This window comes from Elephas maximus, chromosome X (assembly GCF_024166365.1).
Source record: "Elephas maximus indicus isolate mEleMax1 chromosome X, mEleMax1 primary haplotype, whole genome shotgun sequence".
NCBI lineage: Eukaryota > Metazoa > Chordata > Mammalia > Proboscidea > Elephantidae > Elephas > Elephas maximus.
In genome coordinates this window covers 46,104,551-46,122,952 of record NC_064846.1, presented here as the reverse complement: position 1 = coordinate 46,122,952, position 18,402 = coordinate 46,104,551, and the positions used below count along the sequence as shown (strand labels likewise).

Sequence of the window (18,402 nt, the reverse complement as noted above, 5' to 3'; positions counted from 1 at the left end):
CTCATATTCAAACCAATCCTCTCAAAGCCTGGCTCGAGGAATCTGGGTAAGGTTGGGGAGGGGCAAGTTTAGTAATACAAACATCACGTTTCTAGCCTTGATTTTCTCAAGTGAAGGTCAATAATAAATGAATACCCTCTTGGGGGATAATCTACAGCCACGTGGCCTTTTCTATTTAGCCTAAAGTTGACTGACAGGGTCATAGCACTAGAAGGAGAGAAGGAGACCTGGAGGTCATGGAATGCAAATAAGACCAGATGTGACTAAAGCGGGGAGAGATGGTGGAGTAGGGGATAAAAATGGGCTTCATAGTCAAAGGAAAGGTACATCCACTTTGGTAAATTACACACATCATTTGCAAGGTTAAATCAAACCTGTCCTCCTGTGTTTCGCGCAATTGCCTGCATGTGTGTACCACTCAGTTTTGTTTAGTATGGCAAGATGGAAGGGACAAGGCTTTCCTGGAATACTTAGCAGCAGCCCCAACATCCTTCGTGCTCTCACCTTCCTATTCCACCATCTTATGCTTCAAAACATTTCCTTAAAACTCCTGTTCTAGCTTCCGAGGTATGGAATAAGCTTAAAGAAGCTTCTCTGTTTTTCTGAAACCTAAAATCCCTAGTCCAAGTAGTTGGTACTAGAAAGGTGCAGACAGGAACAGAAAATAAATCATCCATTTGAAAATTTGCCTAACAAAGTCAACACAAATACTAAAGGCCATATTTATTCCTTAGGCATGTATCTTGAGGCACTATTACATCTTTGATGAAACTGCACCTAGAGATGCCAGTCAGTGTACCATGAAAATGAATGGTGCAAGGACCAGCTGCATTCCTATGTAAGATGCAAGAAAAGCTGGAAGTCTATTATTAGAGCTCTGTAACTCTAACAGAAGCACTATGATCTCTGCTTTACAGAATTGAATTTAAGACTATGCCATGTATCTATTTAGCCATTACCATCAAGCGAACCAGAAATCTGGGTTCCAGTTTTTATCCGTCCATCTCCTTTATGCATAAAGATCAACATGTTTTTTAATTATGGAAATTAATAGTTGGATAATTTGATTGACACATCACAACCACTCCAGCTGCCAAGGAATCAAAAGAGCGACCTCACCTGAGAGGAAACTAATATGGATCATCATCCAACCCTCCTTATGCCCTCACCAGACCCAGTGCCGTCTTATGCCCTCAACCTCCTAGAAATCCTTTCAGCCCCTGGGGATATCCAGGAGCCCAACCAGCCGTTCTTTATTCCATTAGGTACTTCTTATTTTGAGGTGAGGAGTACATTGGAACTCCCTCCTATATTGATGGTTAGCTTCCTTACCTACACAGATCACCAATATCTCAGAGACAAGAGGTTAGGAAACCAGTCTTTAACCTTGACAAAACATAATCGCTGAAAAGATCATGGGCTCCAAGAGCACATCCAAACAAAATGAAAACGGAAAGAGATGAGAGCCATGTCTGCAGATTGCTTGTCAATCAGCATAAACCATGAGTCAAGTGGTACACCCTTTTAGCAGATCATTACTTAAATGAAGGGGGGGAAAAAAACACTTGATTTGGTGGATTTAGGATTCAAATAGAGCATACACTGAACTCAAGTGATGGCCTTGATTTCACGATTAAAGCGTTCCATAGCAAATGGCTTTGACCATTCTTTGTCCTTTCCAACTCAGTGCCTGGTGCCACATTTAGCCAAAGGCAGGCGTGGAATCTCATCCAAGCAAGTCCAAGCTATTGAAACACATGTGTCCTCAGTCTCCATAGAGGAAGATCATATTGCCAAGTAGTAAGAATACCCACCAGTAATCAAAGTGACTGACAGGTGTTTACATTAGAGTTGTCATCACTAGAATTGGGAAATGGGCTGGGCTCCAAAATTTTTGAATTTGGCACCAACCTTCTGTATACGCAGCACCTATTTTGCAATTAGTAGATTTGTTCCTGTACCCCCAAATTTTGTTATTTAATGTCCATGTCGTAACCACACAACAATGTTTGATTTATGGGTTGGCTCATACATACCGATTTTACCATTGAGGTTAGACTAGTTCCCAATCATTCAGCATCTTCTTAAACAGCGTTTATATATATTCCATTAAAAAAGTTTGTGGTTAAATAAGATTGGGAAATCCTGGGTCTAAGCTAAATGGGTTTCCTTTCTGCAGGATTTCTCAGATCATTTAATATGCCAATGAGCACTGGGAATCCCTAAGAAAGGCATATAATTTGCAGCATTTCACAATCTTATTTAACCACAGAACTCTTTTTTAAAGAGCTTCCAGGGTGTGAGGAGATGGGAGCAGTTCTTCTTAGAATATACTTTAGGGAAACATTGCCTTAAATGTCTGCCCTCTGTGACTTCCCAGTAAGTAACAGATAGAAGCTGTCTGCGTAGCATACACACTAGTTTGGGGGCCCCCAATCTCTTTGGATAGACAGACTTAAAGATAATGAATGTCTGGGGCACTGAAAGCGAAGGGCTTCTCAGAACAACTACCTGGGCTATGTGAGAATCTCTTTATGGCAGTTCATTTTGTCAACAAATATTTATAGAGTATCCACAGTGTACCAGGAACTGAGCATTAAAAAAAAATTAAGACTGCTTTAAATCTGCATTGTGATGACAGGGAATTTTTCTGAGATGAAGTGGCATTTGAACCAGGTCTTAAAAGATAACCTCCAGGAGTCAGGATGTGTGGACGAAGACATTTTAGAGAGAAGGAACAGTATGTACAGAGGCACAGAGGTCTGAAAGGGCATTTTTTTCTGCTCCTCTGATCATTACTTCCTGGCATTACTGTACACACACACCATAGCATACGCTGGCATCTTGTGATACGTTCTCTAAAGAAATGGGAACCAACATTTGAGGGAGCTGGGGAGGGCTTGCCACTCTGCATGGACTGCCGTAGGAAAGAAAATCTACCGATCACTGGAACTGGTGCTTACTTACCTAGGTGAAGATGTCCCTTTATTAGGAGCAATCACCCAAAATTTAACAGATCACAGAATACCAGGGTATGGAATATCTCCACAAAATGTTGGAAATTCCTTCTAAGAATGATAGAGGTAAAGTAGGGGGAAGAGAGCTAACATTTATCAAGAACTTACCACATGCCAGTCAATTTAGGCATATTATCTGATTTAATGCTTAATTATATAATAATCATATGCATATATATTTACATAATGTGTTTTAATTTACAGTGTTTTCATATCCCTATTTCATTTGTACCTCACAAGAATGCAGTGAGCATGGGCAAGCCAGGTATGATCAGACTCTTTGTCCAGAGAAATGTGAGGCTCAAGATGGTTAGCCCAGGGTCACATAGTAAGTGGCAGTACCAAGACTAGAAACCTATTCTTCTATGTCCTTGATTTGCATTTGTTCTGTATCACTTCAAGAGGCTGAAGGTATAGAGAAGCAGATTTATACCCAATATAAAGAAAATCTAAAAATCACAGCTGTTGGATAGTGGAACACGTTGTCTTGTGAAATGATTGTAGAGAATATCCCTGACTTAGGTGGGAGGTTAAATGTTATAGCTTCTAGGGTCACTCTCAACTCTAAGATCCAATGAGTCTAAAATTCCTGGGTCCTATTTCTCCCAGATGAGGGTTCCAGTGATTAAGCCTGTTCCTAGGCATCTCCTGTTTATTACATACTTGGCATTCAGAAGAGGGATACCCTCAGAGAAATGCTTGAGGGTTGGGACTTTTCCCAATATCACAGGTAAAACCCATTGCTTTGGTACAACAAGCATGAATCACATATAAACAGCACCTCTAGGTGTCTTTCAGATCACAAAATGATGGGGAACAGATTAAAAAAAAAACAAAACCCAAACCAAACCCACTGCCGTCAAGTCAATTCCAACTCATAGCAACTCTATAGAACATGGTAGAATTGCCCCCATAGAGTTTCCAAGAGGCACCTGGTGGATTCAAACTGCCGACCTTTTGGTTAGCAGCCATAGCACTTAACCACTATGCCACCAGGGTTTCCAGGGAAACCGATAGAAGCCACATATTTATCAAAATTTCAAAGTATATGAGTTTTTTGAGTTTGCCCTGAAACTTAAAATCTTGGAGTACATAGTATATGTCATAAATGATGGAAGGAAACACAGTTCTGCATTGAACACTCATCAGTTATTTGGATGTATAGTCAATCTGATTGTTTAGAATCTATATAGATGGTCAAACACCAAGGGTATTTCAAGAGGTGAAAAGTTTGGGCTGATAAGAAGCCACACTTGTCTTCTCTGACAGAGGACCAGGATTCTCTTTAGGGCCAATAGAACCAGCCACCGTTCCAATTCCCTTGGAACATTTTTTGTCATATATTTACAACTCCCTATGCTCAAGAGAATAGTGCATCTGTCTGATGGAGACGCCTGGCTGCATTCTTTCCCAGATATTAATATAGGTAGCACTTTAGTAGCAGAACCAATGACATGAAGAACCTGATTTGGAGGGGAACAGATGGCAGCATCTTTCTTGGGCTAATTTTAGGATCCTGAAATAGTCCCTTTCTCACACAAACCATCAGTGGAACCAAATTAAGATAGCTATGTCACATGGAAAAGGGAGAGAGAAAAAATGTGGTCTACTGTGAGGCAAAGACAACAAACCAGAGACTTCAGTGCTTCCCCGTATCTGACTCTCTTCATAGCATAGGAGAGTCACTTCAACTGCTTTTCATTAGAATGGATGCTGAATACCAAAGAAAGGGCATGTAAGAAGAAAAGAGTGGACAAGTCTCATTCACAGTCACATGCATTAAAACACCAATCACATAATCATGATTGTATCATGCATTAGCTAAAGTCATATTCGTAAGAATGTATAAGACCTACATTCTAACACACCTTTTCTTAGCAGATAAGGAAACTGAAGCTAAGTAACCATTCTACTTGGAAAATCAGAAGCAGATTGGATTTCAAAGCCTTAGTGTCCTCTTCCAGTGCTTTGCTCTCTGAAAAGGCCTTCCCTCCAAACGAGGACATATAATATCAAGCAAGTAGGGATAATGAGATATCGAGAAAGGGTCCCCCAAGTAGAAATGATGTCTTAGGTACAAGATGGTCATCCAAGTAGAACAAATGAGAAAGAAGAGCTATTCTACAAAGGTACCTACTTGTTTTCCATCCAGAGTGTAGAGTTTTTTGACAACCCCGGTCTCTAGTTTGATGGCTTCAGTGATATCAGTGAGGACTTGCTCAAATGAGTGGGCTGTCTTCTTGTTCAGAAGCACTCGCACAGCCTTCCGAGGCTTCACCCCACTGCGGATGATGGTCACCAGTTTGGGACGCACAAAGTCCTTGTTCTCCCTGGCCTGGCCACTGTTGCTGCTAGCCAGGGATTGAGGGGCTTTCATATTGGCTGATGTCTTCACATTGACAGACCAGTTGGGATTGACATTCTTGGTGTACTCCACCTTTTTAAAGAAGTTGTCTGAGGAACAGACATAGCTTTCCCCTAAAGAAGGAAATAAGTGGTCAGATGATTAGTTTAATAGCAGATACATATGAACCATTCTAACCAAATGAATACACATTGATATCGGGGTGGGACTTTTGGAGAACTGGCAATAATAACCAAGCTTAGGCACAATTCCTAATTGGGCTCTTTAGCAATTTGACTTATTCAAATTCAAGAGCAATGATCAGCAAAACATCCTTCAATATAATGGCTTACCTCCTTGAAGAATGATGTAAGGCTAAGGGGTCTAAGGACAATGAGCACACCTGTGTACCACCTAATGAGTGGACTCCTCAAGCCTGATGTGTTTTCATTGGATCTGAAACATTTATGGTAGTTTTTAGAATAACAGAGTTTTTAAAATCATTTTATACGTTAACTTCTAGGGTCATTACTGGAGTGTTTTTAACGTGTCTCTATTTCTTAATGCTCCTGTCCTATGTTCCATCACCCCCTCCCTTTGTTATATTATGAACCAAGGAGAGCTTTAAAAGCTTGTTCATTTAATGCCAAGTTAAAGTGATCCATGTAACCTTGCACATTTGGCATACAGTATATACTTGACAAGAAGCCAGGTGGCCCTTTGCTCAGGGTATGTGGCTAAGCAATGGAACTGTGAAAGTTATGTGGGTGTGCAGGTGTGGTGAAAGTATATATGCATATATACTGTGTCCTACACTGTTCATCTGTATACCCAGGTAGAGAAACTCTCTGAACAGCAACCTGCATGCGTGCGCAAACACACGCACACACACGCTTCCTTTTATTTGCAAGTCTAACTTCTGCTTGTGAACCTCACAGTCTGCCTGAAGCTTGAAAAACACTCTCTCTTGTTTCCATCACCCATCCCTCATCTTTCCATCCTCCCAAATGCTGCACACTAGATCTGCGTATACAGGGCTGTCTTCACCAGTGCTCACCCTTGGCTGCCATAAATAATGAGGTGAATATGTGAGAATAAATTATACACCCTGATTTATGGATTGGAGGGATCTAGTGTAATTTTCAATGTACCTTGGGCTAGAGGAAATGACTAATACAGCGGAAGAAACATAGGGGCCAGAGGCAAGAAGAAGGGTTTGGACACCCAAGGACTATAAGCTAGAGAAAATGCAAAGAGAGGTAGGCTCAGCCTCAGGGATAGAATATCGGAAAAGGTTGAATTTGTTGAGTAAAACATATTAGCCTCGAGGTATACAGAAGTTTATCCAGAGGTTGAGCTGCAGAAAACCAGTGTGATTTAATCAAGTTTAAGTCATCAGTAATAACCCTAAATAAATAAATAGATCAGTGCTAGGCAGTGCAAAGAAAGCATTAAACACAATTATAGCCAGTTGGCTCTTCTCCTTCCCTTGGCCTCACCGGGAAAACCACAGAGACATTCAGAAACCCCGGGCTGATAATTCACTCCCTTTGCAAATATTGATTACTTTGCTGTAGCACAAAATCCTTTAAGTCATGTTAATTAATAAATTTCTCAGTTAGTACTAAGATTCAGTCAGATTCTCTAGGGCACCTTTGAGGACATTTGAGTTGTGTGGAGGGGGAGGGTAAATGGCTTCCAAAATCTGCAAAGTGGCTTCCAAAGCTGCTCTGCATACCAGAAGCCTGGAGTCTTCTGTCTTGATGGTGGGAGTGAGGGGGGATGGTTTCTAGGCGAGCACAGGCACCCTCCCCCACCTGGTGCACACGTGCATGCCCAGGAATGGAATGGTTAAATGTTCTCTCTGCTGCCTCTAATCACCTGGATTGGGTAAGATTAGCCAGCAAGGGCACCAGAGAAATTAGGGTGTCTCTTGGTTGGGAGTTTTTCATTTGTGAATTAAAAGGATGAAGTGGGCCCTTTCAATTCCTCTGTATTGTCACAGCCACCATCCCCCATACCTTAGAATGGTCTCTTGCCTTTAGCACTTCACCAGTTTCACAGGCACCTTGCAAGAGGTCACTGCCTTTGAGTCAGATGTTTTCCGTAATTTGTCATGTACTTTGAAATCCTGTCTGACAACTGGTGGTGTGGAAATGTGTGAGGTTATATATTTATGATTTCACTCACCCACAGTCTTCTCTGGAGAGTCAGCTGTGTAGCCCTATTAGGACTCTGGACTTTTTTTGCTCCCATCTCTTAAACCTCTTAAGCCTCTGACTATAAGTATGATTAACCACCTCCGATGAAAATGAACATGATGGCAAATAGCTATAGTATCATATGACACCCAAGAACTTTCCAGAGGGTCCAGGCCTCAGTCAAATCTATGTTAAGCACCTTCCAACGGTACATTTTAGTCAGTCTACTCTCTCCTTTTGGTCCCAATTCAGAGTAGTGGGGGAAAAAGCAGTTGAGGTGATGTCAGTCAGAACTGGGGCCTGGTCCTGTCCCCAACACTTCCTAGTTGTGTGTCCTGGGACTGATTACCTAACCTCCATTGGCTTCAGTTTGTCAGCAAAATGGGGATGGTAATAATACCTACCTCACACGTTTGTTTTGAAGCTTAAATCAGATGACGATCATACAATGCTCAGCCCAGAGCCTGGCATACAGTAAGCACTTAATAAATTCTAGCTAAGGGCTTTTTTTTTAAGGGCTTAATTTGAAGGAACAGAGATGAGAATGAGACAGAAAGAGCAGAGAGAGAAAGGAAGAAAGAGCTGAGAGACAAGGAAAGAAAGGAGTAGCAGAAGTTGAAGGAAAGAGAGAAGCAAAGACAGCCATCTAGGAACTGGGCTGTGATTATAATATCACCTGACCACTACCTGAGTCCCACACCTCAAAGATAAGAGCTCCTGCTGATTGGCAGGAAGCCTCCAGTTGCTGCAAAAGCCAAATGTGGATCTGTACAGGTAACACCCAGCAAAGCCACTCCTGAAGCCCACCAAGGGCAAGATATCCATAATGGATAAGAATGGCAACTCAGGAGTCAGACAGACCTGGATTCAAAGCCCAATCAGGTATTTACAAGCCGTGTGACCTCAGACAATTCACTTAATCTCTCTGAATTTCAGCTTTCCTATCTATAAATTGAAGGTATGGCACTAGGTAACATCTGAGGTCTCTTTCAGCCCTTATAGGTCTACAAGAAGAAATTTTCTTCTCCTTTCCATTCCAAATAGGCCTTAGGAAACAATATACCAAAGCTGTTATGGTAATTACAGGTTAAAGAAACAGTGTTCATCACTGAGGACTCTCTACTTCTCATACTGGAAAGGTATCAATGTGCCGCTTCTCTAAACTAAGGCTTCCTTGTTGTGATTTGGCAGACATCTGCCAGAACTCAGTGCTTCCTGCATGTCTGGCTGCCTGGCACTTGGAGCTGGGTGAGGTGGGTTGCACCTTTACACAGCTGGGTTCCTATCCTACCACAGCTTCCAGGGGCCATTTCCCTCCCGCTGGGAGCCTAGAGGGAAAACTGGTTTCAGAGCCAAGCAAGGTGACAATTTTGTGGAATTGACAACCTGCTTTGGGGAGAGTGGGAAAGGAAATGAAGTCATGGAAGACCAGCTGTAAGGGCAGGAGGGGACTGAGCTGTGAGCTCAAGATGATCTAGTCTGCCTCCCTTTGCTTTCAGGAGGGCTCCATTTCCAACAGCATTAAATGTATTTCCATATTCTCAGTGCAGAAACACTTCTGCCTGGGCTGTCTCCTCTTCTCTGGGGCTTCCTGACTCAAGAAGAGAAATATTAAATGCTACTTCATTATATTATTATACGTATTAACAATGCATCCCTTCCAGGTATCTTACAATTCTCCTCTTTGGCAATGTGCTTGCTTCAGTAGTTAGAGGACAAATTAGTGAGAAGGTGGTTTTATCTCATTGGAACAAATGACCTATAGGAGATGAAACTGGATCATAGATGGTGTCACCATACAGCTCAGGTTGTCTAAAACCACCCTAATTGTAAATATTGTCTCATGGCCTGATTGATAATGCTCAAACGTATCTCAATATGGGTTCAGAAAAGCTGGCTAGTCACAAATAACACCCCTAAGATTGATCCGAGTACTCTCATACAAGGAAGTGGGGAGAGGAGTAGAGAGAATATGAGGGGAAGGAGAAGAATTCTAAAGTGAAAGGCTAAGCAAGAAAAAAGGAAAAGCCACCAAAGGATTTTATTCATTGACCTACTATGAATACAGTAGGACCACATCTTATACAGCCTCACTAAGACCCTAGGTCTTTCCAAGGAATTATGGGAAAGCTAACATCAATCATCTATCTTTGGTCCAAAATGCTTCCCTTCCTACTTTCAGTATGCAGCAGCAGACACTAGACATTCGACAAGGCCAGAGTGATTATTAATCAATTTTTTTTCATTTCGTTATAGGCTAAATAATTATTAATGTGGCCATTTGGAAACATAATACGTTCTATTCTCCATTCTTCTAAGAACTAAAAAGTAAAAAACAGATATAAGGATTTCTGCATTCCTAGGAATTCTCACCACTGAAATTAGCTGAAGGGGAACATCAAGATCACCTAATCGAATACTTCCAAAGTCTAAGTGCCCATAGGAATTACCTGAGGGTCTTTGAAAAAACATAGATTCCTGGGCCTTACCCCTGGGTACTCTGATTCAGTAGGTCTGGGGTGTGGCCCAGAAATCTGTATTTTTCTTAAGGCTCTAAATATTCTGAAAGGCAGCACAGGTTAGAGAACCGGTGGTCATTCCAACCCCTCATGAACATCATCCTTGTCATTATTATTATCATATTCATAGCATTATTTCTTTACCTTGTACATGTGTTTTCATATCCATTATCTATTTTTATCCTTACCAGCATCCTATGAGATAGAGCAGGCAGGTTTTACTAGTCTCATTTTACAGTTATGAAATGGAAAATATCCATAGAATGGATAGACATATCCATACAATGGAATATTATTCAGCAATAAAAAAGAATAGCAACAAACAAACAAAAAAGAATGGCAGACTGACACGTGGTACAGCATGGATAAACCTTGAAAACATTATGCTAAGTAAAAGAAGACAGTCACAAAGGACCACATATGGTATGATGTCATTTACATGAAATGTCTGGAAAAGGCAAATCTATAAAGATGTAAAGCAGATTGATGACTGCCTAAGGCTGGAGAGGTTAGGGGGAAACAGGAAGTGACAGCTAATTGGTATGGGTTTTCATGGGGGTGTATGAAAATAGTCTAAAATTGGATTATGGTGATAGTTGCACTACTTGGTAAATTTTCAAAAAATCATTGAATTTTACACTTCAAATGGGTGAATTTTATGTTATGTAAATTATACCTTAACAAAGTTGTTTAAAATAAAGACAACATTAATCACAGTGATGTTAAGGGCAAACCTATGATCATGTAACTTACCAGCTACAAACTATGACGGCTCAAATAATAATAAAATTGGGAATGCCAAGCAAAATACTAAGTAAAACACTAGGTACTTCATATCCATTGTTATATTTAATTCTCAAAATTGTTACTTCCATTGTACATATGAGAAACTAAGGCTCAGGGAATCTAAACAGTTTCTCCAAGGTCACACAAATTAGGAGGTTGCAGACCTTGGATTTGAACCAAGGTTTGTCTGATTGCAAAGACTTCCCATTATAATCTGCTCCCTCTAAGACTAGAACACAGTGCCCCTGATTCTCCATTGAGGTATTTCCAAGCTTTTGCAATTTGAAGCCTCATGGGAAGCAATGCATATGAATTCTTTGATCTTTCATTAAACCTTTCCGAAGGAGAAGAAAGTGAAGGGACTTCTGTCCTCCATCTCTAGATTTACTGAGTATTTCTAAAGGACAAAATAGAAGAGAAGAGCCATTTTCTCTACTCTCCTCGCCCCACAGCCCTCTCCTGTCTGACTCTGTGGTCATTGGAAAATTGGTCACATTTCTCAACACTATCCCAAAGATATCTCTGAATTTTTCTTGACTGCATGGGCAGTACTCAGCTCAGGGAGGCCATTGAGAGTCACTGTAGCTTGTGTTTGTAGATATTTATAAACAAATGCAACTGAGCCCCAATCACACTCTACATATTCCAGAATTCACCAGAAAGTACCACTGCTCCCTGGAGTGGTAGATGAGAGGAGTCCAATCCAGCAGGGCTCAAAACAACTCAAGGGAAAAGATGTGTTTTTGTTTTTCAAAATTACATTTACTAGCACTATTGAACTGAGATTGTTTATCAGCACACCCCCCTCCAATACACACACATACACACATCCAGGGAGAAAAATCAATATCAAGGGCTTATTCTTGAGTAGGATATGTAAAAAAAAACTGGATTGGGGAGGAATCTGTGCATGACAGCTTTCTTGTGTTACACACAAGAACATTCTAATCCTTGCTCTTAATACAATGCGACTTGCTTCAGAATTCTGCCCTAGCATCCATTGTGACCTTCGGATGATCACCGCTAGTGTAAATGAGGATATATTTAGTGGTTCAAGTTGCTTTGTTTGAGAAAGTTATTATAGGGAAAGCCCTTAAATTCAACTGAGATATGGATTTTACAGTGACAAAAGATACACACCCAATTGATTACTTTGTTGGACAGCTCCCTCAACCTAGCTTTAAACCCTACGTTTGCCCTGACTCTTATTTTAAAGATTTGTGCTAGGATGGCTAATCCTTCAATGGTCAGGAAAGGCCTAGGATTAACATCTACCTGGCCATACAACACATCATCAAATAATCTAAGCCTCCTTGCCATTGCTTTTCAAGATCAGTTATGTAGACACCCCTCAGATTTGAACCCTGAGACCCAGATCCAGGATTCACATGGACACTTTCCTTTATAAGCAACTGCCCCAATCACTTGGCCTGACTTGGGAAACTGTAGCTACTTGAGAAAGCTATAGTCTTGCACAAGGGAAACTCTGCATACTCCTTTTGTTTAGGAACATAAGAAACCCAGAAGCAGTGAAGCCAAGGCTGGCACTCCCACACCAAGTCATTTAATGTGCTGTTGTTTCTTCTTCCTTCTTGGCTGGCTCATAAGTTGTTTTCCTTAAAGATCTACTTGCTCTAAGCTCACCTTTCTTTGCTCAGGGAATGCAGGGAGCTGGGAGGGAAGGCTGGCGAGTGGGGGAGGGAACCAGGGGAACATTTTTATTATTGTTGCTGTCTTTTAAAGCATTGTGTCAGGTTAAAATGATCCCATATGTTATACTTACCAATTTAAAAGTGGAAGTAGGAAAGCACCCTCAATAAAATTGGTTTGCTAAAGTAGAATATTAAGGATGCGTTCCAAGATTTATTTTCTAAATGATCACAAAGGAGACTTTACAGCTGAGCAGTTTTGGTAAGAGGTTGGATTTTCCCTATTTTCCAGTAGGTTCACAGGTTGTCTGGATTTTCAGCAATCTTGCCAGAAAATATAGTTAAAAAACCAAAATCTAGAGCAGACTTAAAGGGATTTGGGTACAGTGAGTCAGTTCCTATTCTAATAGGAATGGTCTTCATTAAAATACCAGACATACCTACAGCTTTCTTTGGTATTTCTCTCAATGACCTCAGCCTAAGGGACACACCCTGGAGTGGGCTTTTTAGAAGCAACAGCTGAGCAGTGACCACTTACCTAAAAGTATAATCCTCTGTGAATATGTCCAGGAAGTCCTGCTTTTAGGGTACATATTTCCAATGAGTTGCAATTCACCAAATAGTCTCTTAGCAGTTCACAGGAAACTTGGGTATAAAACCTTCTCTCTGTTAACTCAACCAACCTTCCCTCTTTGTTACACCCGTAATGATTATATGGTCTGCCTCAATAATGCTACACAGGGTAATTATGAACAAGATCTAGAGTAAACACCACAATTCAGATTTTTCTTTATATACCACAGCAGAGAAGCACAATACATTATCACCAGCACCAACACCTCAACCCCAGCTGGCAGAAACTGAAGGCCGTAGAGAGTGGTTGCTAGTGGCGTGTAGAATGAGAAGTCTGAGCATCAACCTGGTGTCTTGACAAATATACTTCCTAATTTCTTTCCATGAAATTAAAAAAATAGAACCTTAATCATTGTGCCACCTCCCACTAAGGACAACCACCCACTCCTTGAATTACCTTCCTCCAGTTCATCCATGCTTCCGATCTTCCTGGATCCATCAATGGTGTATATGTAACGTACTCCCTGAGGCAGGTTGATGTTGTCGGACAGAGATCTAGTCAGGTCAGCCAGCAAGGCGTCGAAGCTGCGAAAACGGTCAGAGGATACAGCGTACACAATCCCCTTGAAGTAGCGGTCCCCATTGCGGTAGAAACGTACCTTCTTGGCTTTCTTCTCATTGCTCAGTGCCTGCAAGGTTCTGGTTCGGTAGAAGCTACAGTGGGCGCTGTGAGTGGGGCTGGGCAGCCCATTCATCCGTGAGCCTCGCATGTTCCTGGATGCCTTATCTCTTTCGTCAAAGTGTCCAAAATCAAGTTCCATATTTTGGTGGAACCTCAGAGACCTGAGTGTTGGAGAAAGGGGTTGGGGTGGGGGGTGGGTAAAGAGAGGCAAAGAAAAAGGGGTAAGGAAAAAAGGAGGGGGGAGGGATTTTAAATATTAGCCAGATCCAGATCCGCAACCTGCTGCCTGTGAAAAGACCTGGTTGAAAAAGCCCGTGACCCATCTGCTGCTTGCCACTGACCTGCAGGAATATTGATCTGAATAGAGAAGAAGGAGGGGCTGGGAGAGGCTGGGGGTGCTGGTAGTTGTGGGGGTTGGGGGTAAGAGATAGGGAGGGAGGCACGTTTGGCACTATTCCAAGCAGAGGGGAGGAGGGATTTTGGAATAGCTTAAAACCCTGGGACTTACTGACAGTGGCTCCTATCAAATTGTAACTTCAGGCTAAATGCATTAAAACTGGCATCTGTTTCCTCACACATGCCCACATGACTAACAGTTGTAAATGAATTCATAGCCTGACAAAATTCCCCTTGAAGACAACAGAAGGAACTAGCCAAGGTTAGCATCTCTAGCTTAGGAAGCAGTCTCTGCATCTCAGGACAATGACTATGAAGAGGAGCGCTTTAATTTTATTCCAAACCCTCTTTCCTACTCTAATGTGTGCATCCCCTCCCCCCAGAATAAACTAGGATTCTTGTTTAAAGGGACAGCCTCCAGGGAATAGCCAGCCTCTTTGTGCTATTCATCAAACCCTTTCCCTACCAAGCTGGTGCAGCTATCAGACATTCATAGAAATACGCTGAGAAAAAAAAAAAAAAAAGGATTAGAAAAATCAGTTATTTAATGAGTTATTAGCTCTGCTTTCCCCTTGGTACCATTTGGTCACAAAATCCTTTTCTTTTTTTTAGGTGCCCCATCCCCTCCCTAGCGCTGCATCCACGCCTCTTAATAGAATAATTTAATTGTTGAAAGACTCCCAAATGAGTCCCTGAATGACATATGAGACCTTTAGAAGCAAGCACACCTTTCATTGTTCTGTGTTTCTACCCCGACTGAAGAGGCATTTTGCCCTCACAGCAGGCAATTCACCCCAAACTTATCTATTGCCCAGGTGTGTTAACTGAGGCAGAAGATGGTCATTTGTCAGGCTTTGCTTTTTCCTTTACTGCTGAACCAAAAAAAAAAAAAAAAAAAATCAAAATATGAAACCAAATACAATCAAAGCCCCCAAATGCCAGCAAATGTAGTGACAACCTAGGAACCAAACTATGAACATGCATCTCACAGATGGGGATAAAAGGACTCACAAAGCAACCAGGGCTCAGCTGCTACACACTGCCACATGGAGATACTTGCAAGGGAACCAGGAGGATAGAAGATAAAGAGGGACTGGTGCCTAGTAGGTTTGCCAGGCTCAGTCCCTCTTTTCTTCCAATGTCACCATGACCTGTGCTGAGCTCAGCATTGTCTCTGTCAGACAACCTGCAGTGGTAAAAGACCCCACCTCCTCAAGACGAGTAGCAAGCATTTCCCCAGACATGCCAGTTCCGTTCTGCTTTGCTTTGCTTTAGAATCAGGGGTGGTATTATTTTAAATCAACATTACATTGAAAACAAAGAAATGTCAAACTCACTTTTCCAAAGGAAAATCCCAGGTAGAGATTTAGGACAAAATCCAACTGAATAAAGAAAAAAAGGAGAGAGAGAAAGACACACATACAGAGAGACAACTAGCTTTGCCTTGTGCTTTTCCCGTTTGACATCTGTTACATTCTGCCTGAAAATCACTCGAAAGCCCCACTCACCGGTTTTCTGCTGGTTGGGTGGAGATGCTGAGAGAAAGAAAACCAATCTCTCTATGCCTTTGTTGTCTGAGCTCCAAGCAAGAAATTCCTGCCAGGGTGGATAGATGCCTTCTAGGTCCTAGTGCCTTGTCCAGCTTCTCCCATGTAACTCAGGCTTAGTGAATCCCCCCAACCTCCTATGATTAATTACAGGCTTTTTTTTTCAAATCACAAGCTGCATTAACAGCTAGAAAGGTTTCATTTATAACCAAGAGGAAATTGCAGGGTAGCAAAAAGATTGCACAGGCAAGTTCAGAATGCTCTAATGAGCAATGTGCTAGCTCTTTCTTTTAGAGAATTGAAAAATTCACTTGGCCAAATCCTTGGCCTAATCAGCCTGGGGGCCAGATTCAGACAGCCAAAGCTGGATTCTAAGATTGTAGCTCTCTTCCTACCACTCCCTTGAGAGAAAACAATCAAATTTGCAAATTCTTTAAGACATTTTAGCTCATTCATCCAACAACTGGTTATTTTGTAAATGGAGGTAGTAGAGTATACTAAGAGGGAGCGGGAAAGGTGTAAGACAAGTGGAAAATAGTTCCAAATTTTCATGGAGAATGAGGTTGAAAAGGGCTCCAAAGATCTTTCAGCTGGGTGTAAGAATTTGGTTAATGGTATCTATGGCCTTTACCTCTAGTTTGGCAGTTCAAATCCAACTCAGAGACCTTTCTATGTAAAGAAGGTTTGATGGCATAAAAAAAAACATTAATAGATCTCTCCTCAAACTATTTGCCACTAATTGTCTTCTTTATCAAGTATGTTATTAAGAGCAAGGAAGCATCAAAACTGAACTCATTGGATCAGACCAAACTACAGGAAAAAGAAGAGAAAGGTGAGAAAGTAAAGGGCGAGTGGGCTCCATTCCATCTTTACAATTGAGGCTACATGAATTAATATGTAACAGTCTTGAACTAATTAATATGTAACAGTCATGATTCCATTTTTACCTGGCTTCCAGGAAGCTCAGCGCTAATAGCTTGTTCCTTAATTTTTTATATCTGATTCCTAGTATAATTAGCCCTCCCTTTTATATTTTTTTTTAGCTGTTGCTTTCTTCATATTTAAGTAATTTCTGCACATGTGTCTTACTGTAAGTTGTCTCAAAGTGAAATAAAAATATTAGTGTCTTCCTTCTCTGGAAAGTGTGGGTTCAGCAAAGCCTAAGCTATATATGTTAGTAAAACCTCAAATGCCCAGTCAAGTCCTCCCAACACCTTTCTACTGCTCTCCTGGTTCCTAAATAAGTGCATCAAAGGAGTGCATCTGTCTAATTTGTTCCCTTCCATGTGTTTCTACCTTACATTGTGGCGACCTCTTCATAAATCAGGGTTATTCTGATCAGAGGCAGAGAAATATCAAGGAATAGCAGCAGGGAAATGTGTAAAATTCCAAACAGTGGTAGACTAGCAGTTGCAATTTCATCGCCCAGTGAGACTAATGTCTCAAAACTTCTTTTTTCTTACATATCAGTGTGTTGTTGTTAGGTGCCATCAAGCCCATTATGACTCATAGTGACTCTATGTACAACAGAACGAAACGCTGCCCGGTTCTGCGCCATCCTTACAATCCTTGTTAGGCTTGAGCCCATTGTTGCAGCCACTGTGTCAATCCATCTTATCCAAGGTCTTCCTCTTTTTCGATGACCCTCTACTTTGCCAAGTGTGTTCTTCTGCAGGGACTGATCCCTCCTAATAACATGTCCAAATATGTGAGACGTAGTCTCTCCATCTTTGCTTCTAAGGAGCATCCTGGCTGTACATCTTCCAAGACAGATTAGTTTGTTCTTTTGGAAGGCCATGGTATATTCAAAACTCTTCACCAATGCCATTCAAAGGCATCAATTCTTCTTCAGTCTTCCTTATTCATCGTCCAGCTTTTGCATGCATATGAGGCGATTGAAAACACCATGGCTTGAGTCAGGTTCACCTTAGGCTTCAAGGTGACATCTTTCTTTTTTAACACTTTAAAGAAGCCTTTTGCAGCAGATTTGCCCAGTACTATGTGTCTTTTGATTTCTTGACTGCTTCTTCCATGGGTGTTGATTGTGGATCTAAGTAAAGTGAAAACTTTACTTGGTCAAAAACCTTTAAGAAAACTTTTAAGAAAAGATGGGCTAAACAAAGTTAAACAATTCTCTTTATCACAAGACTTCTCAGAGCCTTTAATATACTTATAATATGATACATGTCTCCAAGAAGACAATTTAGTATAAAGGGCTTCCCACTTTTTTTTTTCTAAATCATAGGTCCTTTACCCCAGCCCTGAGCATCCCATAGGCTAATACTCTGTAGAAAAGCTTTTACAAAATCTTGACTAGATCATCTCATAAATAAAGACATTTCTTTTCAAAGAATTCTAAGTTATTCACCAACATCTTCTTCCTCACTTTCTCAGAGGAGAAGGGCTACAGGCAGAATAGAAGATCTCAGGCATAAGTGGGAAACTGCATCTTTAAATATGGAAGTCACTGTTGAAGATCAAGGGATAGTCACAGAAGCAGGCTCAATAGAATGAAGAGATTGAAGGAAAAGCCCAGTAATCCTATTGTGAGTAATTTAGCAATAAGTCCCTTTGAGCAATTACCATGTGCCCAGTAATACAGGCACAGTGAGTGCAGAGTATGAGATATCCATCACTGCCCCTGAGGGGCTAAAAGACTCATCGAGGAAAAAGGGGCAAGAACATGCA

General features: G+C 41.2%; 1 protein-coding gene across 1 annotated transcript in view; it reads right to left on the bottom strand.

Moving 5' to 3' along the window:
• DCX (doublecortin) overlaps positions 1-15,694 on the bottom strand; it is a 135,473-nt gene extending 119,779 nt beyond the window's left edge. Inside the window, exons 1-3 of the mRNA XM_049871431.1 lie at positions 15,676-15,694; positions 13,547-13,932; positions 5,155-5,495 (exon numbers count right to left, since the gene is read on the bottom strand). Of these exons, the coding sequence (XP_049727388.1) occupies positions 5,155-5,495; positions 13,547-13,910 (705 nt within the window). The 5' untranslated portion in view covers positions 13,911-13,932; positions 15,676-15,694. The remainder of the gene's footprint in view (positions 1-5,154; positions 5,496-13,546; positions 13,933-15,675) is intronic.
• Positions 15,695-18,402: the final 2,708 nt, after the last annotated feature.